At 37.7% G+C, this 24,633-nt stretch overlaps 1 protein-coding gene across 8 annotated transcripts; it reads right to left on the bottom strand.

Moving 5' to 3' along the window:
- Positions 1 to 534: 534 nt before the first annotated feature.
- LOC128026019 (alpha-actinin-1) lies at positions 535 to 24,633 on the bottom strand. 8 transcript variants are annotated; one of them, XM_052612704.1, is made up of 22 exons: positions 24,265 to 24,632; positions 14,860 to 14,974; positions 13,862 to 13,981; positions 13,072 to 13,158; positions 12,746 to 12,833; positions 12,528 to 12,606; positions 12,358 to 12,439; positions 10,984 to 11,069; positions 8,102 to 8,194; positions 7,448 to 7,678; positions 7,196 to 7,343; positions 6,971 to 7,121; positions 6,715 to 6,823; positions 6,413 to 6,553; positions 5,189 to 5,371; positions 4,879 to 5,013; positions 3,983 to 4,162; positions 3,751 to 3,897; positions 2,559 to 2,639; positions 2,295 to 2,360; positions 1,638 to 1,796; positions 535 to 1,556 (listed from the first exon to the last, which is right to left on the bottom strand). In XM_052612704.1, the coding sequence occupies exons 1-22, from the start codon at positions 24,370 to 24,372 to the stop codon at positions 1,398 to 1,400; spliced, it is 2,748 nt and encodes a 915-aa protein (XP_052468664.1). In that variant the 5' UTR covers positions 24,373 to 24,632; the 3' UTR covers positions 535 to 1,397. The 8 variants fall into 8 exon arrangements, with proteins under 8 accessions (XP_052468664.1, XP_052468670.1, XP_052468665.1 ...); XM_052612710.1 differs by lacking the exons at positions 2,559 to 2,639; positions 10,984 to 11,069 and adding an exon at positions 10,413 to 10,498 and having other exon boundaries at positions 24,265 to 24,633; XM_052612705.1 differs by lacking the exon at positions 2,295 to 2,360.

Below are 24,633 nucleotides of genomic sequence, written 5' to 3'. Positions count from 1 at the left end.
GACTTTTGTGGCTTTTAGTGCCTACCTTTTAGATTTGAAAGCATCTATTTCTACAGTATATGCCAATGTGCTCTCTAAACGTTGACATAATGCTCTTTTCCTGTGAGGACAGCTAACATGGAAAACAAATGGTCACAATCGAAGCAGTTCAAATTAATAAATCTTTTCCTTTTCTTAGAAAATTTAGTTATTTTCATGGTGTTTGTTAATACTGTATGCCACAGGTCAAAGAACACACAGAGCCAATATAGCACATCAATATCTCTTATCAATGTATTTTTGCAGCTAAGTGAAATACATTTTGTACATTATCTGAAAATATAGGATTTCTTATATGTTCTTCTACACTTTCACGTTTCTTTAGGAAATATATAGCAACTTTAATTGAAATATACATAATTGGGTGAATAAAATGAATAGATGTTCAAATTAGTTGTAAGCATGTTCTTAATGTTTTCCTTTCCTTTCTACATTCAAATAAATCATTATCTTAAGCACAAACAACACAAGCAATTAAAAACACAAACACGCAACTGTGATTGTTTCTTTATTTAAATTTTCATCATTTTTAAAGCTTTTTATTAAGGTGAAGAAAAATACCTTTTTTGTTCTGTATAATAAAATATGTTAACTTTATTCCTTTATGAAGAGGAAAAAACAAACCAACAAAATAAGAAGTAAAAATACAGAAATCATTCCTCCTGGGAGGGAGCTTTTCAATGTTGCACTTGGAAGCAGAAAGGGGAAGATCCGTTCATGAAGTCTGACTCACCATCTCAAGAAAACGTTCAAAAACAGTCTCATCAACAAGCATTTACTCTGTGTAAAAAAAGTGGATCAATCGTAGCACATGGTCATGCAGTATCACATGGGTCAGAGGTCACAATGATGACATGATGCTGCCTACCACATGCTTTACGTACAGTATATTTGTAACCGTTGGTTGCATATTCTACATTTACATAGAGAAAAAAGGATCAGGATTTCCTGTCCTGCTTCCTATTCTTTCCTTCAATGTGACAAACTAATGAATACAACTTCAGAAGGAAGTAGGATCTTCTGACAAGCATGTGAAGGCTGCATCTTTGAGACAACCCCTTAAGAAAGGCAAGACAGGCTTCATGAACACAGCTGGAGAAAGAACAGGAAGTTGTATATGACACACAGGAAGGACCTGGGCTGATTAGGATACAAAGATGAAGGAATGTCATTGAGTGGTGCTGATGGAAGCTGCTCTGATGGGCTGATCTGGGACCAGTTCTGCTTGCTCTGCTTGTTGGTGCTAGATCAACACTGAAGAGCCACTTTTACTCTCATAGTGCACGAGCTCTGTGTGTGTGTGTATGAATACGTGTATTTGTGTGTTTGTATCAGAAGGCAGGTCGACGGTTGACGGTTCAGAGGTCACTCTCCCCATAGAGGGCGGTGGAGAAGGACATGTAGTCAAGAGCTCCCGGGACGGCGTCAGGGCCAGTGTAAGGCGTCATGCGGGCGATGCAGTACTCGGCCTGGTCAGGGGGGAGCTCACGCCTCAGCTCATCCGCCAGGATATAGTTCTGCAAGAGGAGAGAGCTATTCATTTAGTTATTCATTAAGACACTGGGAAGTGATGTTTGGACTGTATGTATTGTATGTACCTTGTCTCCAGCAAGGACTTTAAAGGATGCCATGACCTGATCAGCAGTGTCCGTGTCGGCCGTCTCGCGAGACATAAAGTCAATGAAGGCCTGGAATGTGACCACTCCCAGTCTGTTAGGATCCACAATGCTCATGATGCGGGCAAATTCAGCCTCTCCCTACAGAACAGAGAAACGCTTCTTAAAAATCACTATGAAAACGATATGAAAGAGTGTTCCCCACTGGGTTGGCATAGCTGATGAGATGTTGTTGTTGTTTTATTTCCAGGAATACTTCAGACAAATTCTCAGGTAATAACCACAATAGTGTTGTTAATGTTAACTAAAACTAACGTTAAAACTATTACAAAATCATCTGCGGTCATTGAAATAAAATAAAATATAAATATTTTATGAAAAACTTAAACTTTTTTTAACAGTTTATGCTACATTTTCCAGAAATACTTACTTAAACAATAACCCACACAGATATATCCCCACAAAATCTGTCATGTTGATCATAAATCTCAGATTTTCCAGTTTAATCCAGAGGGATTATATCAGATTATCCGTAGATTCATATTATTGTATACAAGTTAGCATTTAATTATCCATGGGGACTACAACTCTGAGTTGAACCTGATCACAACCCATGGAGATCTCAACTCTCTGCTTTACCATATTATAACCCATGGAGATGAGGCAGGCTCTGAAGTCTTCTGCATCCATCATGCCTGTTTTCTTCTACAGGAACCCACCAGGGAAAAATACAACCAGGTAGTAGAGGAGAAAAAGATGGATGTAGGAAAAGGTGAAGGAAGTCATTTTAGAGTAAGGATTGAGGGAAATGAGACAGAAGGAAAGGAGAAAGAAAAAGGAAAAACAAAACAAGAAGAGTGTGGTTAATGATTGAACTCCTGACTGGTGTTGGTGTGTGTGTACCTGTGCGTCGTTCCCGATATCGAAGCCCAGACTGATAAGGCAGGCTTTGAACTCCTCAGCGCCCAGTCTGCCCGAGTGGTCCTGGGTGTCAGAGCCGTGGGCAGGGTCAAAGGTCACGCCGTGGACATGCAGCACACACATGGGAGGGGTGGGGGAATGTCATGCAGACATGTGGAGGGGTGGAAGAGGGTCCATGCAGAAGTGAAAAACAAGACAAAAGAAGAGAAGAGTGCACAACCGTTAGGACAAACTGTGCAGTACTGTGTCATCCGTGAGTGAGGGCAGAGAGTGATTGTGAAAACAGGTCTGATCAAAATCTGGGTCTGTTATGTGTTATCTATCTTGTGTTGTTTTAATGATTTTAAAGGATTAGTTCACTTCCAGAATGAAAATGTCCTGATATTTTACTCACCTCCGTGTCATCCAAGATGTTCGTGTCTTTCTTTCTTCAGTCAAAAAGAAATTAAGGTTTTTGAGGAAAATATTCCATGATTAGCTGTTTTTTTAAAAAAGAAACCTTAATTTCATTGCAACTGAAGACAGAAAGACATAAACGTCTTGGATGACAGGGGGTGAGTGAATTATCAGGAATTCTTTGTTCTGAAATTGAACTAATCCTTTAAGGTGCCTTGGGTGGCACTGTGTGGGTTTTTTGTGCAGCGTTGGGCTTCAGCATGGCAGCCTGTAATCTGGGACTTGTGTGGGTGACATATCCCATAATTCCACTCTATGCCAATCAGGTCAATTTTACAAACGCATTGTTATGAAAGTAAAAACAGTCATAATACAGTCAGTAGTGATTGGAATACTGATCCAATGTTTTTATCGTTCATCAGCCAGAAAAAAAGACATTGTGAAAATGATTCAAACGATATCATTCCTTTGTGCAATTACTGTGAAGTTGTGGTGTGGACTCTGCTATTACTTTACATGTAGAACAATAGTTAAAACTACATCTTTAACTTTATCATACTCCATGTGAATGGGCCTTTAAACTTTGAATTTTGCCCATGGTACAGCACAAAGTGTAACAGCAGCCAATAACAAAATTAAAAAATTAAATGTCTTTGACAAAAAGTTATGCAGTTCTCTTGTTTCCACCCAAATGAAGTCACAGAATAACGCTCTCAGAAGTCCTACTGCTCTTAATGATGTTAAACTGTGGTGCTGGACAGCACGGTGTGATACTGACTCTGTCGAAGTGGTTGAACGAGGCTCTGAACTCATTCATTTGGTCCTGGCTGATGCCTTTGGCGTCCCGGGTCAGAATCTGGTTCTCGATCTCGTTGATGGTGCGAGCGATGGTGGTGAGGAGCTGCTCCCAACCTACACGGATGTGCTAGAGGACGAAAAGAGACGTCAGGAACATACCAATGCACAGGGGGTATGCAAGTAAGCATTTGAGATTTTATGTGTGTATATACCTCCATGGTGTAGTTAGTGTGTTTGTTGTCAAATATAAGTGCTTCCTGTATTAGTTGATGGTCTCCCTCTAGCTGGTCAATCTTTGGTTTGTAGTTTACAATGCTCTTCTCATACTGCCGAAGGTGGGTCAGCTGATCCTCCAGAGTCCCGTGCATCTCAATAGAGATTCTGCCGATTTCCTAAGTACAGAACATTAAAAAATAAGAGACCGACCAGTCTTTCCTGAATCTTTGCCCCAAGGTTTATTCTGCAGACACCCAAATGGTTTTCAGAGCTAATTTAAGAAGTATTTAATGCATTTTGTCCTTTAAGATGACTGTTAACATACAATTAATTTGAATGTGGGCAAGTACAAAAGTAGGGCTAATTAAAATTTAGGGCTAGTAATATTTTAACTAGCCCTACTTATGTAAGGTTATTTTTTTTGTTTAACTTCCCATATCTTTTTTTATTTTTATTTTTATTTTTTTTTAGAAATTCCTGTTGACTTTGCTCCAAATGGTTAGTTGATCTATAATATATCCTATTTACCAAAAACATATATTAAACATTAATATTTTAGGATTCTTTGATGAATTGAAAATTTAAAAGAACCACATTTATTTGATTAACTGAAGCTATTTGTGACACAAATGTCTTTATTGTCACTTTTGTTCAATTTAATGCATCCTTGCTGAATAAAAGTGTCAAGTTCCTTCCCAACATTTGTTTTTAAATCCTACTGACCCCAAACTTTTAAACTGTGTTGTATGTAAATCAAACAAATTAACTTGTGTCGTCATGTATGTAAGCTAATCACCAAGGACATTTCTGACATCTTTTTTTTCCACAGAAGTTATCTGAAGTACCATGAGAGAATGTAATTCATTTTCTGTTAGTTGAGCTCATGTTCCACCTGCATCTTGGTCTGGATCCAGGGCCCAATGACATTTGCCTGATTAGCAAACTGTCTGCGCAGTCTCTCATTATTCTGCTGACGAGCGTGTTCTTCTATCAGGGCCTGATCTCTCTGGGGTACTAACTGTCTCACCTGAGAGGAGAGAGAGGAAGGAAGATTGGGAGAAAGCAGGGTGGAGGTGAATTTAAGCACCTCTCATTGTACACATTTTCTTAAATATTTATATATACATATATATAACATGTCATATATTTGTCTGAAAACTCTGATTCCCTTCTGTTTGTCGTGCACAAGTTTATTTTCTGACCTTATCCCATTTGGCATTGATCTCCTGAGGGTTGATGGTGGTGTAGGGGTTGGTGCCAGCCATGTTGACGTGGTATGTCTGCACAATTTTAGCAATTTCATTATGGATGCCCAAGATGGCCTGACGTTCCTTATCTGCCTCAGGCAGTGTGGCTTTAAACTGCTCATGGGCTGTGCTGAGTCCCTGATACAAACACACAAACGCACACACACAAAGAAAGGTTCTATAACTTTACAAAACAATCCCCCTCTGCAATTTTTCAATTTTCCCTCTTATATCAACTTTTATGTGAAATGCACCAGGACACTTCTTAGTCACATTTGAAATCCACCAAATGGATAGATGCATGGATGGACAGAAAGATAAAATAATTTGGTAACACTTTAGAATAAGGTTCCATTAGTTAATTTATTAAATAACATGAACAAACAATGAAAATACATTTATTACTTTATTTATTAATCTTAGTTAATGAAAATAGTTATTCATTGTTAGTTCATACTAATTCACACTGCATTAACCAATGTTAACAATCACAACTTTTGATTTGAATAATGCATTAGTAAATGTTGAAATTAATAATAACTAAGATGAATAAATGCAGTAGTTCTTGCTTAATGTTAACTAAAGTAGTTAGCTAACATTAACTAGTGTACCATTATTCTATGTTGTCCCACCCTTTTTAACTTTCTGGATTTCATTTTAATGGTTTAATTAAAGTTTAATAATTAAGAAGAAGGACAATTTAATAATTTATTAAAATGGTAACAATAATAGTCCTATTATATATATATATATATATATATATGTATGTATGTATGTATGTATATGTATGTTTGTATGTATGTATATATATATATATATATATATATATATATGTGTGTGTGTGTGTGTGTGTGTGTGTGTGTGTAAAAAAAAATTATACACATTTACTATCAAAAACAGTAGTCAAATGAATGCATAAAACTAATTCATCTTTTGATATGTAATAAAATTTAATTTAAATACTTCCTTTAATTTCTTGATAAACAAAGTGCTGCACAACAGAGGTTTACAGTTTAAATTAAAACATGGACAAAAACGTATGTTGTGTGATATTCCTTAAAAAATATTTAATAAATGGTATTTTCATAGGGCCTAAATGAAGGAAAACAAATGTGAAGATATTAAATGAAAAGGTAGATGAATAAATGAATGGATGGTTGAAAGATGAATGTGCGATACCTGTATCTCCTCAATGGTGTGGACGATAAAAGTGTCCTGCAGGTCTTCCATGGCCCCCTCCATCCAGTTATTAAAGGGCGCCGCACTTTTGGCAAACTCCAGGTACAGCTGATCAATCGTTTCCAACAGTTTCTCGGTCCTCTGAGGAAAGAGATACACATATGAGTACACTGGACTTACATCACAAAATCACACATACACACTGAATCACAGTATGTCACCAAAGAAGCAACACTGCCCTTTCCTGCGGGTCTGGATAGAAAGAATTAATTCCATATGGGTGTATGATAGAAGTGTTTTACCTGCAAGGCCTCGCTGCGTTTCTGAGTTAAAACTCCTAGTGAGTCCCACTGATCACAGATCCGCTGACAGCGAGCATTTACACTGGGAGAGTCATAATACTCCAACTCACTAGAGAGAGAGAGAGAGAGATTGAGAGTGAAACAATTAAACTACTTCACCAAAAGATGACAGAAAATGTATGCTACAGATGAAACGTTACATGTGTTCTGTTCTAGACCAACACATTTAAACTTGAAGCAGCATGCATTTACACACTTGAGCTCCTGTGCAATGGCAGCGATCTGTTCCACTCTGTCCTGATGAGCTGCAAGGTCACTCTCAAATGCCTCGTGCTTTTTTAGCAAAGCTTTGATGTCCGAGAGAGATGCCGTCTCATAGTCTTTCTGCTGCAGCATCTCCTCCTTACCTACAGAGAGCAGCAAAGATCAGCCATACAATAGAGGAATTCAATTCTTATAAATAAATAAAAAGAAGTGTTACCGTCAGTCCAGGCCTCATGAATAGCGGCTTTCTGGCGGAATTTCTCTGCAAGATGGTCGAGTCTCTCCAGTCTGCGAATCTCATTCAGTAACCACTCTTCATAACCCTTCTCTGCTCCTTCAAGGCTTCCCCAAGCATTGGAGATATCCTACACACATAGACGATTAATTGAACATCACAGATCTAGTCAAGAGAGTTGAATGCTCTGAATCCTGGGGAGATACTTAAGTCGTAAGTGTGTTAGGTTCTCACCGAGACCATCTTCCCCTCTGAGGGCATGAACGCAGGCCGGTTGCTGAGGCGGAGTTTGGTCTGCAGTGTGTTGAAGTTGATCTCCAGTTGACATTTCTCCTGAACTTTGGGCGGTTTGTGAAGTCGTCGGTAGTCCCGGAAATCCTCCAACTTCTGCTGCATGGCCTGCATGGTGTTCTCTGGAGCACGGTTCTCCAGCCACGGGATTGTTCTGCGAATCCACTCCAGAAGCTGAAGAGAGCAGGTGACAGACAGAAAAAATAGGGAGAAACAACAAAAACGGGGGGGGGGAAAGAGGATAAAACAAATTGGAAAAAGTTAGGAGCAGACAGAATGAGATAAAGGAGGTAGAGGGAGAAAATGAGAACGTTTCAAATACGGTATATATTGTTTTTTATTATTATTATTATTATGAATTAAACATAAGATTCAAATATTTTTTTATACAATTATTGTAGAATTATTTAATTTGGAGGTTTCTCTCACAAATAGCAATTTGTTACACATTTTAAAGCTGAGCATTACTAAAATAATTTTCAGTATAAAAATGTCCATGATCTTTTGAGATTTTCTTAATTTTCATAGATCTGCAAGGTCGGGAAAGCAGAAATGTAAATGCCCATGTTTTCAGTTAATGTGGAGGAGTGTGCTCACATCACTGGCCAGTTTCTCATAGTCTTCCATCAGTTGCTCGTTCTCCTGATTGACAGCCAGGACTTTGCAGATCCGATTGGCTGCTGTCTCGGCCTGAAGGGGGTAAAGAACAGAATGAATCTGCTTCTCTTTCTGTGGAAACCACATCAGCGCCATGCCAACACTGTTAAGGTTGTGTGTGTTTAAGTGTGTTGAGGTGCTCAAGTCACTTTGTTACAGTTACCAAAAGCAATCAAATGCTACGTCAATATCGTATAACCCTTTTGTTCATATTTAATTATAAATGTGTGTATTTTTGGAGGGGGAGGTGGAGGTAAGGAAATGAGTTGCAAGTCTAAAAGCCAGAAAGGAAGTTTAGCGATGTCAGTGAAAGACAGAGTTCAAGCAGTGGTTTTATGATCATTTTATGAATGCTAATCTAAAATGTTACTTATGTTGGCACAAAATGATTATCCATTGTGGATTAAGAAGTTATACTTATTTTATTGGAAAAAACTGCAGTGAAAAACATTAAAAGCATTTAAGAAGACTTGAAATTTCTTTTGAATAGTGCAAATGTTTAACTTTTTCATTTAAAAAATCAATGAAAACATGAACCGCATACACTGTTTCAGTTTCCATTGTTCAGTTAAAAAAAGAAAACAACAAAATATTTGTTACTAGGCCCATAGTGCTGTTATTTTTGTACTTTGCGTTTAACATAAAAATAAAAAAAAAACATATTATAGAAAATGATATTTATGAATAATATTATTCCAAAAATTAATCAAATAAAAAGTGATTTTACTTTGTAGTAGATAATACTGAAATGGCCATCACAATTACGTATGTATTCATCTACTCGTCCTCATGGGACTCTAAACCCAACCTTGATTTCATAGGTTCATAGAGTGTGACTGTCACCAAAACAAAAAAATAGTCTATTTTCTAATTAAATTAGCCAGTTTGAGCAAGATACAGTTATCAGACCATTTTGACACTGAGTTATTTAGAAAAATCCTAATATTGCACACAACAATCGTACATGGGTGTGAATGTGAGTGTGTCAGAGGAAGTTTTTCTGAGTGCAGAACTGTCTGGTGGGTTTACAGCCAGACTCATGCTTTATAAGAGCAGTTAGGATCTGTGTGTGCATAGAACACACACACAGAATGCAGAAAACTATTTATTGAGGGACGTTAGTCATCAGCTCAGGTTCAGGAAGTTGGATGTGATGAATCAGCACAATGAAGTAGTAAGTGAGAAACATGCTTTCTCTGAATTAATTACTACTTTCTAAAGGGATATGGAATGGTTTCCATCTGAACTGATTCAAATACATCAGTCTGTCTAAACTGATTCAGAATTATAAGTATATGTGGAAATACTTTGTCATATACTGCTTATGCTGTAACTTCTCTGGCTTTAGGCTCAAGAGTTTGTCTAAGGTGATTCACTGCTGTGGAAATGGTCATTGCTCTGTGTGTGCATACAGATGTGTGGAGAAACAGAGCTAGGTGTGTTATCTGAAACTACAGCAGAGTTGCATTGGAAACAGCCAAAACTGATTGATCTGTAAGTGACATCATTCAAGACTGACCTTACCACACTTTCCTGTGTGAAAAACAAGCGTGCTTAATTATATTCAATTTGCACACCAAATCTTAAAAGCAATTTTTAAACTTTACTTACAGATAGCAATATACCTGCACTATTAATGAGATAAAAGGTCACTTAAGTGTACTTAAAGAGAATGTTTCTTAACACACTTAAATACAATTTTAAAAACTGCAGTTTAACATAGGTGTTGATTTTTATTCTGTTGAAGTTTCAATAGAAATTACATTAAAGTATATTTTAGTTTACCATAAATGCTTGTCTGCACATACAGCAGAACACTTCCAAAATATTTCAAAGAAAATCAATAGATGTAAAATCAATAGATGTAATTATGATATAACATACTAAGATAACTTAGAATACTTAAATCCTACTTAAGTGGTTTCAAAAACACTCTTTATATCAAACTGCATTTAATATGAATGTGTACTGTAAATAATTTTCATTTAAATTTGCAAATGCAATTAAGTGTCTGAAAACACTTTTACATTCAGTTTACACTTAAATTATATTATTTCCGTAGTTATACTAAAATATTCCTCTTTTTCAAAAAGGAGTTCAGGTTAGTGAAGAACACATCTCTTACATTCATGCTTTGGCACTGTTATTTGGGGTTCTGATGAAAGCAGAGTTCTGATTGGCTGTCTAGATCTGACTGCGTTTGTGATATGGAAGCTTGTGTCCTGATTGGCTGATGTCAGTCTGTGCTCACCTTCTGTTTGCCTGAGAAGGCATGGTAGTAACATGACACATATGTCATGATGGCCTTTTCATCAGGACGCAACGTACTAACGATATCTGCCCAGGGAAAGACGGAGCAGGAACAGAGAGAGAAAAGGAGGTGGAGAGGAAAGAAGAAAAGCAGAGTAAAAGACTGCATAGACATAAATTAAATGGGGCACAGTTCTACAGAAATGATACAAGGCATGAAGAGATCTCCAGGAAGTCTCACTGATGCCAGGTATGTTTAAGTATGTTTTAGGAGACTGGAGTGGAGACACACTCATGCTTTCATCACAAGACTTCCTTTCGTTCATGCAACAGGTGGAGAGATTCATGCAACTGTAGGAGAAGCATGAGCCCTGAGGGGCGGAGCTTAGCACTGCAAAGAGTCAGAGAGAGGCAGACTGTTAGGAGAGTACTCATGGTAACACCAAACCATGACAACCATTAATCACTGCCACTGTTGATCACTAAACCCAGTGAGCAGAAACGGAGAGAAGGGAGGGACACAATGGGTAAGTGTAGAAGCTCATGACATTGGGACGGGTGCCCTGCGATACCTTCTGCGCCCCAGAGAAGGCATGGTAGAAGCTAGAAACGTAGGTCATGATGGCCTTCTCATCGGGACGGGCCGTACCAACAATATCTGCAGAGAAAGAAGGGGGTGATATTAAAGTAATGAGAGAATAAATTAATAATCAAGAGCACATCACACACACTTCAGAGGCCCATCTGAGATGACTTCCTGTGTAAAAAAAAAAAAATGTATTAATACGATTGGATATGAAACTATTATATAATTAAACTAAAATTAAACTAATCAACAAAATATTTGAACAAGGTTGGACTTTCCTGAAGGAAATACTCTGAGCAACAAATGCTTTGGAGCAACAAAAGAATATTGTTAAAGTTTTAATTACATTTACATTTAGCAGATGCTTTTATCCAAAGCGACTTACAAATGAGGACAATGGAAGCAACCAAAAACAACAAAAGAGCAATGAAATATAAGTGCTATTAAGCTAATTAAGTTAAGGTTTTTGTGTAAATGAAAAGTTCCAGTATTGCCACTTGCCACGTTTCTTCTTTTGTTATAAATCAAATGTTCAGATGCAAATTATGTTCATTTAAATGTCACCAAGGCGACAACTTGTGGAGATACATTATATATCATTTCCGGCTTTCATACAAAATTTTTAAAGAAAATGTAACATTTATTGATATACTTTAACAAACATGTTATACTATAATAAAAAAACAATTTTTAAGGGTAAATATATATTAGTACGAATGCTATAAATGCAAAAAATATCCATCATTATAAATCTTTCTGGGACTGCTACACTATAAAAAATAAAATGTATTATTTTTAGTGTTGGGGCCAGTAAAAACATTTATTTGTGTATTGTTTTCTATCTATGGGAACAAAAAAAATAGTCAAAACAAATAGGCTTAATAAAGTTGCAAAAAAGAAAACACAGTTCAGAATGCAAACAGATGTAAGAACAAAGACCCATCTAAATTCATTATGCAAAATTATGAAAATATTATTGCCATCTTGCATGCTAAACATTCCATGAATGTAAGATTTTATAACTTTAATGTTAAATTTGTTGTAAAAAAAAAAAAAAAAAAAAAAGTTCACAAAAGAATTAAATTATCTGTAAAACAAAGTTTAAATGCAGACTATACGTCAAGTGGTTCGGGCTGAATTAATTGCAGACGGTTAGTACTTAGTATAGAAAACTTTGAGGAACATGGATCCAGTGCAACACGGCAACAATCTCATCACTGAACATCACAGTCTATTATCCTTAAAATCCCTTTGAACAGACTATGTTAAGGAAACATCCTGTGGTCCTCCTGCAACTCTTTATCTAGACAGAGGTCTAATCTAGTTTCACAGGAAGAAACCTGTCCTCTACATGTCTCACCTTCTGCATCCAGCATCTTAGGGATGTCCAGGTACTTTTCAGCGACGTCAAAGGCGGTGTTCAGATTAGTCATTGGGTCGTCCTGAGTGAGAGCAAACATCAAAGCATAGGTCATGGTCTTTCATGCTGCTAGTCTCTATATATGGTAAAAGGCTCTGGTATTGCCTCACCTTGCGCAGTTTACCATAATCAATAAGTTCTGGACGATGTCTGTGAATGAGTGCACAGAAGCCCAATCCATCCTTCCAACTGTCAAGGAGAGAGACAGAAAGAGAAATGTAATATATGATGCTGTAGCTCAGCGTTCAGTTGCAGTATCTCTGTAAGTCTTGCTCTTTTCCCATCATTCACCCTGCTTCTCTCTAAGCATCATTTCCTGTCTGCTCACCTGATGTGGAAATTCTGAATGTTGACATTTTTGTAGGGAGCTGTTTTCCTCTGGCACCACAGCAGCAGGCCTTCTTTAGCTGAGGTCTCTGCACACACACACACACACACACACACAATTTCAGGAGTGAAAAGATGAAAGATAACATTGTAATTTAAATGACTAAAAAATTCCTTTTTCAGAAATTCAAAAGTGCAGAACTGTTCATTCTCGTGATATTTCATACACACAAACTACCTACTGCTTTTTTTCTTCAAGTCTTCAAGATCTAATGCATCACTTATAAACAAAAAAAATGTGTTTGTGTGTGTGTTATTTATATATACCCTCCACTGAGATATCCTGGATGGCGAAGCGGAGGATAATGGTCCAGATCATCCCCAGAGTCATCTTAGCGTTCCCATCAACAATCTCTAAACAGTACAAACACATGCACACCAGGATCACATTTACTGTAACAGCTCAACAATGAGATCATTTTACAAACTAAAGGCATATACAAACTTGCTGAACATGTGCCCTGTCTGATTTGGAGACATTCTCAAATGGACAAATGGTTAATAAAGACTAAATAATGTCTGCATTTGGTTCTAATTGTGTCAAAAGTTTTATTTTAATTTAGTTTTTTTTTACACATACTGTAGATGTGTATGGGAAGTCCTCATTGAAATATCTAGGAAAACCTGCATGTTTTACTCTCCTACTTTTTTTAGGCTTATCTCATAATACACTCCACACACATCTCAGTGTGCGTGTGTGTAAGTGTATCCTGGCTCTGTCAGACAAATGCACACACACAAAATAGAAAAAGTATGTGACCAAGGCAAAGGTTTTGGTAGATGGCTAATCTGTCTGGAATGCTGCTCTGGATTATAAAGAGAGGGAACAGCAAACAGGAAAAATACACACACACTGTAGATTGGTCTAATATATGTCAGGTATAAACCGCATGTCTAACCTATTTAACTGTATGGGGAGGGGCTTCATATGACATGGGATACAAGTACATATCACACACAGGCAGAGCGTCTGACAGTCATTGATCCCACATGCTGAAACGCTGAACTCATGACCCTGGAAGCCTGCAGGATATAGGTCACTGCTGAAGGGGCCTACCCTCTGCTCCAATAGAAACCAGTTTGACTCCTTTGCTTGCAATGAAATCCAGAGCTTTATTCACATTGGAGATCTTATGGACTCTCATCTTTCCTCTCTCTGGTTTGGCCAAGCGTTCTCCTACAAAGAAAGACAGTTTAAATATTACGTAACATTACATCACACACAAAACTCTGCCCTCAGGAGGCTTAATCATGTTCATAAATATTATCACATATTTATTCCTGAGAGTTTTCGACTTATAGTACGCAAGTACTCTTTTGTAAAAAAAAAAATTCAATTTGAATGACTAGAGCAATGGTTTTCAAACTGTGGGCCCCCCTAGTGGGTCGCGATGTATTGCAGGTGGGCCGCCAATTACTATTAAAAGAAAAAAAAATATTGTTCATATATGTAAAAATGTTAAAATATATATATAATTAAATTAAATAACAAAAAATACAAATTAAACTGTAACTATGCTTCCACTATTCAAGCTCGCTGATTGGTTTAAGAATAAACCGCCAATTTATCTTAGATATTTTTGCTGCATATGCTACAGAACAACAGCAGTTGTGCCAAGCGGTGCCAGCTCGAGTTATTTTCTGTTCATTGCCAGTTAATTCAATAAAGACAGTTAACAATCTAGCTTCTGAGTATTAAGTTATTAACCCAACAATAGTGGGGTCAGTTAATTTTTTTGCAGTGGGCCGCGCAAACATATGTGTTTGGTTGTGTGGGCCGCAAGCTGAAAAAGGTTGGGAACCACTGGACTATAGAGACGAAATCAGTTTCCTGATTTAGTTTAGATCCACAACCTCTTGATTTAATTTAATTTGACTTGTTTTTAATTATTTTAAGTATATGTCAGTTATAATGTCTATTTTGTTCACATATTAAATAAATCCTCTATTGGCTAATACTATAAATTATACACTTTGTGTGCCTAATTTTATCATCATCAAAGAAGATACAAGCTTCCAAATGTAGAGGGGCGGACTGGGTTCAAGGTCACTGACCTGAAATAACCTCTAGGAGCAGCATGAGTTTGAGTCCATCTCTAAAATCCTCCTCAATGTTTTCGATCTGTGTCCCTGCCTTTCGTAGATGAGAATTGCACCATGCAGTAAATGTCTGAAAAAGAGTGATTTATGAGTTTAGAAGAGAAATAAAACCAAATTTAAATGCAAAAAATGCCTGTAAGGTGCATATAAGACTTGGAAGAAAATTCTATAAGTGCTTCTATAGGTTTGCAAAACCCACACCGAAATGTGCAACTCAAATTGTTAAGATCAGACTGAAATGATCAGCAACATGTAAGTGCTACACAAAGCCTGAAACAGCACAAGAAAGTTAAGTTAATAATAAAATGTTCTTAAAATATCAATACAAATTTAATTTCCTCATGATTATGACCCCTTTAATCACTTTTATTTATTTAAAACACCTGTGCTATGCAAGCGTTTGAATATTTTGGTAATTCTGTATTCATCTTCAACCATGCCGGATTGTGACAGTGAGAGAGAAAGTAAGCGCTCTACAGGGGTTGTCATGGCAGCGCTGAGTATCTGTGGCTTCAGGATTCTTCGGTATGTTAGCGAGCTGATGAGAAACAGCTGCGGAGCAGAACAGAAGCTAAACACACTCACACTCTAATACGATTGATATGCCACTTAACAGAATCAGAGACACTTTAGCTTATGCACGTAAAAGCAGGAGTTTGTTCCAAACTTTGATATGTGAGGAGAAATTTCTAGATCTGGATGTGAGGAGAGACATGACTGCAACATAATGGGATACAGACGATCCCTACGGGTGGGCTGGGGTGTGCAGTTTATTGATGGATTATGGGTAATAGAGTGCAGGTCAGGTTAGAAACATTGTGGAATTTGGCAGATACTAAAAGGAAATCCCATAACATGGGAATATCTAGAGGTAAATGTGAGTCAAGTAGTAGCATTATAAATTAATTCAAGAGGAAGTGCAAGCATACATATGAGAGCCATCACTGCTGTTACAATATTCCTGTTCCTACAGTAATGCAAATCAAAATGTGAAAGAATAAAAGCTATAAATAACAAACAAACAAACTTAATTAATAATACAAACTGAAACATAAAGACAAACTCTAACATAGATAGAATGCAAAAATAAACACTCAAGCTTCCATAAGTTTCGGCGAGCAATTTGGCAAAACTAGATTTCTTCCAGTAAAAATCACTGAATGTGCTCACCGTAGCACATCATTCTTTAAGTTAAGAGATGTGCAAAACTAACATGTTTTAACTAGATGCTGGGCTGCTTAATTGAACTGACAGTTTTCTGAAAGAAGTCCTGTGTAATAAGGATGACTGTTTTCTTGGGGGGGGGGGCGTTTACATAAGATGTGTTCTTCTGTTCAAGAACTGTACGACTGTGCTGAATGTAATGAAATGATGAATTTGAAGATATGACATTACGAAAAGAGTTTTACCATGCAACTTATCCAACAGCTAAAGCACAGGATGTTGTTTTCATTTTAAATGCTCAAATTTCAAAACAAGTATATATACACACTTAGGCTGCGCAAATAATCGAAAGTTTTAGTGGAAAAAAGTGTTTTAGACGGTCCTTATCTCTGCCGCACAGCTGATAAACGCAGCTCAGATGTGCAGCACGAGAGAGAGAGAAATGACGGAAATATCAATATATCAGGCTTCATGGCTATTATAGTATGATATAGGAGAATTTGGAGCTCATACTCAAATCAGCAACAATTTAAAAGCTAAATTTCATATTTGAAATTGCCAAAGAAATCTGACCATACCTGTGTCAAAAACATTGTTAAACTTCTTGTTAAACAAACTTCTGCTCAAATATCATTATAAAAAAAGCGATTGGCTCTTTCATTCAGAAGATGGGGCTTCCTGTGATTGAGTGACCATATTGAGCATTGCCCTTTTCCCCATTCAAAACTACTGGAGTGACACGTCTTGGGTATTCTATACAGTCTTTGCATATAATGTCTTTTTACGCATTGCATTGCGTATCGTGCTGCATAAACATAAAACAATGTCTGCATTTGTGATCAAAGAAACAACAAACAACTATATAATTATAAATAATATCTCTTTGGATTTGAGACTTCAGTCTTTGCAAATTAACAGATCTTTTTCATGCACCAAGAGCTTGTAACACTCCAAGGAGAAAGGAAAAATGTTAATCGCATCCTATGACCCCTTTTAAACAATACAAATTTGTTTCTAGTTTAAACCTTTTTTTATTATTCAGTAAAAATAGCATACACATTTTATATAATTCAATAATATTGTTATTTAATTCATTACCTTATATATTTAAACAGTAAGTTAATTTAATATTAACAAATTATTTCCAGGTTATGAAAAAGGTAACCTATAAATATGATGATATTTTTATATCAGACAGAGTTTTAATATCAGCACATCCTTAAATCAAACGCAGGAACATTCATAGATTTTTAAATGTGTCTTAAGTGATCATATATATTTTGGGGGCACTGTACATGCATTCTCAGTGTGAGAGCCAGAGAAAGACATCAGGAATGAAGTTTCTCTTGTCTTGTCAGCACACAAATGCCTGTGCAGCTCCGCCTACTCAGGTGCGCACGTGCGACAGCTGTAACAGCTGTTACCTGTTTAAGCAAAATGCTGACCGCATACACAGAGACAGTGACATCATTCCCTTTCAATGGATGAAATGCCTGTCTGTCTCTCCATCTGTTTATCTTTCACATTAGCGCTGTTTGCTAAGGCAAACATCATTACCGCTTTGAACAACCCCCTATCCCTATGTTTTAGCTTCAAAGTATAACTCTTGTAAGAATCTTTTTTGTTTCTCTTTCTCACCCTATCTGTCTGTTTGTTGGTGTCTGCTGGCTTTCTCCTCTAGGCAGGAAGTGCTGATCAGCCCCTGGGGCGGGCGGCCCACTGTCTCAGTTCCACACGCATTCCACATTAACACCCCCCCCCCCACACACACACACACACACAATACACCCTCCTAAGGTGAGCCTGTCTCACATTTTTATCTTTCCAGACACACAGTTTAATGGCTCATTAATAATCTTATCAACAACACCAGAAGCTTCACTTACAGCTAAACACTGACTCGATCGAATTGCTGCTTTCACGTTTATTACACTTAAAAACACACATTTGTGACACACTTTTCCTCACTGCGGCATGTTACAGCTGTTGCATTAAATATGATTTTATGTGAGGAACAATAAGGCCTGGTTCTGGTTAAGTCTGTTGTTACCAGATACAGGATACAAGGATCAAAGTTCTCATTTGGAGCACATCATCAGATGAAGATTTGCATAAAGAGCTTTCACTAAGATAAAAAAGGTTCTGACTTTACATATTTGACTTTTCAAACTGCAGAGGCAAAGAAGAATCAAACAGTCAATAAAAAATAAAAAAAACTTTTTAAGTACGCACACACATACATCAAAAAACTGCATCCCGTAGCATCTCGGTCTGGCTCGAGCACACACACAGTCTCAGTAAATGAGGTGACAGCATTTTCAACACTATTGTAGAGCAGTTCAAGCTGTTCTTTCACTGGTTGAAAGAGCACAGTAAGGGATGAAGTACCTCATCACATCCTGACATTAAACTCCAGGGCAGGAAATGCCAGAGACTGTGTCATGCACATCATCATGCATGTCATTCCGAATCTGGTGTCATTAACAGACATGCTGTTTATGATGTCATGAAATACTTACGCATTATCTCATGCATGTTATACGTATGCATGAATAAAACATAATCTTACTGTTCTGAATGAAATCATGAGACAAACTTAATTTGAGCATTTCATTAATCTTCCACTGTCTGTAAGAGGGTTTTGTTCAATCAAAGTAATTGTTTTAATAAAGCACAGCTGCATTTGTACATCAGTGGATGAATATTAGGAATGGTGAAACATAGCGAGCTGTAGAAAAGCAATAAATTGTAGCCTGTGTTGGAGAGCTGCAGGGCCGTAACCACCATAGATATGGAGAAGGACAAGTCCACCCCAATAATCAGATATGGCCAAACTGTCCCTCCAATATCTGAGTTTCAGGAATGTATGACAAAGAGTGGTAATTGTGTGCATGTGACAAAAATATCACAAATTCTCCACAAATGTGATTTGTATGGAAGGGCTGCAAGGAAAAAGCCACTCCTCGAGAAAAGCCACATACAGCCACGACTGAGCTTTGCCAAAACACACCTTGAACATTCTGAGGAAGATGAGACTAGAATGAAATTATTTGGCCTCAACACCAAACGATATGTCTGGCAGAAATCCTACAGCTCACCATCCAAATAACAGCATTCCTCCAGTAAAGCATGGAGGTGGTGATATCGGATGTTTCTCTGTAGCAGGGACTGGAGCACTTGTCAGGATAGAAGGAAAAATGGATGGGTCATAATACTGTCAAATTCTTGAGGAAATTCTGCTGCCAGAAAGTTGTCAATGAGAAGAAGGTTTACCTTCCAAGTTCCAACATGACAATGACACAAAGCACACAGGAAAACTGAGCACACAGTGATTGGAGGAGAAAGGTGAATGTCCTTGCATGGCCTAGTCAGAACCCAGACTTAAACCCCACTGAAAATCTGTGAAATGACTTGAAGACTGCAGTCAACAAACGGTCACCATCAAATTTAACTGAACTTAAGCATTTCTGCAAAGAAGAGTGGGCAAATATTGCAAAGTCTAGAGGTGCAAAGTTAGTAGAGACATCCCAACAGACTAAAGGCTGTAATTAAAAGGTGGTTCAACAAAATACTGACACAAAGGGGTGATCATTTTTCCAACTCAGTGATTTATACTTTTTATCTATTTATTTTTTCTGATATGTTGGTGTTGTATCTTTCACTTGAATGTTAAGATTTGCACTGAGTAAATACAGCTGGATAAAACCAAAACTGTGTCTGTCTTCATTTCAGGCTGCAAAGCAAAAAATGTGATTTTAAAAGGGATGATTTTTTTCTATATTACAATAATTTATGTGCATATAGTTCAAAGTCATTACTTTACCATTAATTCCAGATTTGTTTCCCTCTTTTCTTCCTTTATTTCATTGATTCCTTGAATCAAAATAAAATAAATAAAAACATTGACCATCCCAACTGGTGAAGAATTGAAGATTCTACTTTCAGTAAAGTGGTAAAAAATAAATCAGTCACGCAATGACACTTAAGGATATCATGTGTTATACGCAGGCCTACACAGTATCTGTGCCCACAGAACTCCACGCAATTAAAGCAGATGCCATTCACAAAGTTTTACACAAACGGCTTGTGTGTTGGTTTATTAGATATTTTGGCTAAATGGATTATGCTTTCAGCCATGTTAAGAGTTTAGTACTCACATTTTACAATGTTTCATGGAATGCTGCAGATTTTCACTAAAAATCATCACAGAAATGTGGTAAAAATAGATATTGATGTAGCGATAGAATGTGTATGTCAATATCTCCACAGAGAATTGCCGATTCTTCTTAGATCTGCGACAGATTTTAGGGATTTCAGGGAACTCACCTCAGATCAGCTTAAAAACAGCCACTGTGTCCCCCTGGGATTCTCTGCTTACCCCTCTAATAGAGGTAGAGGGAAAGAGAAAAAGTGTGAGAGACAGAGAAAACCAGAGGACTGATTGCGACAAGTAGGCCTAGTTTAATTCTATTTACATTGAAAAAGCTAGAAAATTATTTTTCCCCTCCTATATTAACTCTTTACTACCCTAAAGACATGCACCAAGAAAATACATAATACTAAGCAGGTTGGTAGACAGTTACAGATCTCAGAACTTAATGATAAATGACTGATTCAGATTCACTAAAGCTGAACCGTTTTCTGTAGATCTACATCTTTCTTATCAGAATCTGCAAACAGAACCATTCAAAACCTGCCCAAGGCAGACTGAACTACTGCAGTATGGAAACACTTAAAATTACTCACAACTAGTATTGTCTGCACACTGCACAGCACTGCAGGACAAATCTTGTCATTTCAGTAAAAAAAAAAAAAAAAATCAGATTTTTACATTTTCTAGAGGAAATTCACTACTATGATGTTAGTATACTAACATTTGAACTTACTAAAATGATGATAAAATGTGTTAAAATACAGACTGCATTTTGGTAAGGGTTGACTTGGTAAGCTATTTTTATCAACAAATTCATATGTTCATATGGTAGTGGCAAATACCTGTGGTAAAACTTCTGGCAAATACTGTCTCAAATTTGAATGCAATATCATATTTTCAAATCTAAATGAGCTTTGCTGAAAACTCAACTTAAAGTTGCAGAGTTTAATGTATTTCTGTGCCACTAGCAGCACCAACAAAAATGCAATCTGTTTAAATGAAACAGCATGGACTAAATGCTGTAAATTTTGGAACCATCTATTTAGTTGGATAACAGGTTAGGCTTTACATCCTGCTTTTTTGCAATTCTGTCTGTTTAGTGCCTCTAGTAAAGCAGAATGTTTCTACAAATGATTGAGAACAGAAGCTCAACACATATACCACCAATCAAATATTTGGAGTCAGTAAGACTTGTTAATGTTTTTGAAAGAAGCCTTTTATGCTTATCAAGTAATAATAATAATATTGTGAAATATTATAACTTTTTATTATAACTTTTTCAAATTAATATTTTTTTAGAAATCATTTTTAGGACTCTTTGAGAAATAGAAAGTTTGAAAGAACTAACTTAAAAACATTGAGCAATGTAAAAGTCTTTACTGCCCCTTTTAATCTATTTAATGAGTCCTTGCTGAATAAAAGTATTCATTAAAAAACTGACTGGCCCCTAACTTTTGAAAGCTGCGGTACTATAAATGAAACAGAACATGCACTGAAGCCTAAATAGAATTCTGTCTTGTGGCACTACGAGATGAACTGTGGTATCTGAAGGCCCCATAAGCCTTCTCTTGCTGAAAGCATCAGGAAGGGACAAGTGTACAAAACAATGAAAATCTGACCTCACAGATGAGGACAGGAAAAAAGGAGAGAGAGTTCATAAGGTCTTGCTGCTGTTTCAAGCTGAATCACCTCACACCTGTACGTCCCGAGGGGCTTTTTTTTCTCAAATTGCAGACAAACACTCACAGACCGACACAGATGTTATTAGACAGGAAAATGTGTTTCCGATTCTATTGGTCCAGCCTGAACTTGCTGAAACACTTTTATGCATAAATATAAACTGCAGCCAATCAGATGGTTTCTTACATTCACTTTCTCAACTCAAATTCATTAATTCCAGATTTGACTTAGTCCATTATGTATTTTATGAGATTGGGGTCAGGGCTGCACTCTGTTCCTGCTGAGTGTGTGTGTGTGTGTGTGTTTGCAGAACAGACTTCACTCTAATCTCTATTGACCTTTCAGCCCTGTCAGAAAGCAGAACAATAACCAATTTGTCTGACAGACACACGCATCATTAATGTCACAGTGGGTGTTTAATAAGCAATATGGAGCAGATGTGTGTGTTGGTCATTAATGAACAGTGTCTCAGAAATTATACTTTATCACAGTGTAGTGCCTATATCCCGACACAGGGGGGAAAAACACCTCAGGGCATACATGACGTTAATGGGTCATAATATTCAAAATACAATGATCCTGCAATGGGCTACTGATGTAAAACTACTTTAGGAGTTTAATTTCTCTTTTAACACTCGGTAAAGTAAGACTGAACATGTCTGGTCTTGTGGAAAACTCTTCCACCAGATTTGTCATGGTAAATGGTCGCAGGAGCTGAAATGCGGGTCTCTGCCCGCATACCTGAGAATGAGTCTTTCCCGCCAGTAGCTGATGACATCATTCAGGAGTCTACAAGCTTTCGTGGAAGGAAAAAAAAGAGACGCGGGAAAGTTTTCCAGCAGCCGTGTGCGGGGTCTGTTATTACCATTTTTGGGCAGACTTGCTCCCTGACAAGCCCAGCCCAAACCACAGCAGATTCCAGCACTCGCTCTCTTTTTTTCCTCCCAGTTTTCCAAGGGGGAGGAAAAAAGTGTAGGAGCGGCAAACGTTTCACTCATATTTCAAATAGTTTTTAGACTACTGTGCAAAAAACACATCGGAGAGATTTTTATAAACAATCCACTCTCCCAACTAATGGTCTAGCGGCATGAGTTAACTGAGCTGGCATGGGCCTAAAGTTGGCAACCGATAACCGGTTCCATCAGGACCGTTAATCATTCCGGAAACAAGCGATTTTATGACGTCTGGATCTGTTAACGGTACATTCCACCGCTGATGATCACTGAACACCGTAATAAATACCCTGACAGTGTTTTATAGCACCTACTGTTCAACGCAACACCGCTTAAGAATCGATCCGTATGGTCCAAGTCCTGAAAAAAAATACTCTTACGAACCGGTTCCTTAAATGAATCTAAACCACAGAGCGAAATACGGTTCTCAAACAAACAACTCCTTTGAACAAACAATTTTAATGTATCAAAAAGACTTCTGAATCAGTATGAGCGGTGCCTAAATTAATCTGAATCACTTTCTGAACTGCAAATTATTACTTTCGCCATGACGCCTGAGAAATTAATTGAAACTTGCTTTATGTTATATTTGTAGGACTTAATCCATGTAGTTACTAGATGTGTGTTGTAAAAATACATATTTAACGTTATGTCATATTTAGAAAAACGTAAACATACGAAATTCTATTGCGGTTGTATGTTACTTATCTCTGTTATGTTGTAATCAGACGTTACCTCATCATCTGGAAAGTAAATGCACTACTAACTGCATTCTTTTTTTAAGAAAAGTATTAAAGAATCTTTAGGGAAATTGGATCGACGCGAGGAATCGGAAACAGAAAGATTCTCTCTGAGTGGGTCACAGTTTAAGTGCCAGATACTGGGTTTGCGTGGCGTGACCGTCAATGAAGTGAGCTGACTGAGCTCATGCTCTCAGCGCGCACAGCTGATCATATGAGCCGCATCCGCACAGCAAACACTGCTGCCGCTGACATCTGTTGCGCGCGCGGTGAGGAGAAAAGGTGGGCGCACGGTGTCCGGTGATCAGGGTCCCGGATCGTTTGACTGGGGGCGGGCCGTCACAACGCTCAAATGAATGGACAGACAAGAGTGCGCAATCCCGCAACAGATGTTTCCCAAGTTTCTTATAATAAAGGCTGATGCTTTAGGAATATGTAATTACAGTTTATAAGATTTTGATTTTCTGTACACCGGTTTTCAGGGAAACGGATATTATACACACGATATAAACAAATGCATGCATGCAAAGCCTATTTCACCAGCAGCCGGAATGACTCGGAGACCGAACAGGCCTGTTAAATATCCACATTTCGATATGTTCTCTTTTTTCTGCTGGTTTCTTGCAAGTTCCCATTGCACCCAAAGGCACCGGTGGTGTGGAGAGCGTACCTTTCGCTGTTGTTTCTCCCAGGCGGGATCAAGCAGCATATCCCGGTCCCAGTCATCTTCCTGCTGCATATAGTCGTTCTCTCCTCCATCATTGTGATGGTGATCCATTCTGAACTGCTGTTCCCGTCTCTCTCCGGTCCTACGGTCTCTCTCTCTCTCTTTCTCTCTCTCTCCCACAGAGCGCTGCAGTAACACTCCCGTGCGCACTTAAAACGATGGGGACGAAACTAACGTCGCTGCCTCGGCTCCCCTGCCCCGTTCACTCTCCTTTATAGTCCGTGTCTCCTTGTCTTTCTCTTTCTGTCCGTTTTTTTCACGGCCGCTATCCAGAGTGACGAGTAGGCAGAACCTCCAGCACGAGCATCGGCA

This window comes from Carassius gibelio, chromosome A13 (assembly GCF_023724105.1).
Source record: "Carassius gibelio isolate Cgi1373 ecotype wild population from Czech Republic chromosome A13, carGib1.2-hapl.c, whole genome shotgun sequence".
Taxonomy (NCBI): Eukaryota; Metazoa; Chordata; class Actinopteri; order Cypriniformes; family Cyprinidae; genus Carassius; species Carassius gibelio.
The sequence above is the reverse complement of the archived record's forward strand: the minus strand, read 5'-3'. Positions and strand labels throughout refer to the sequence as shown.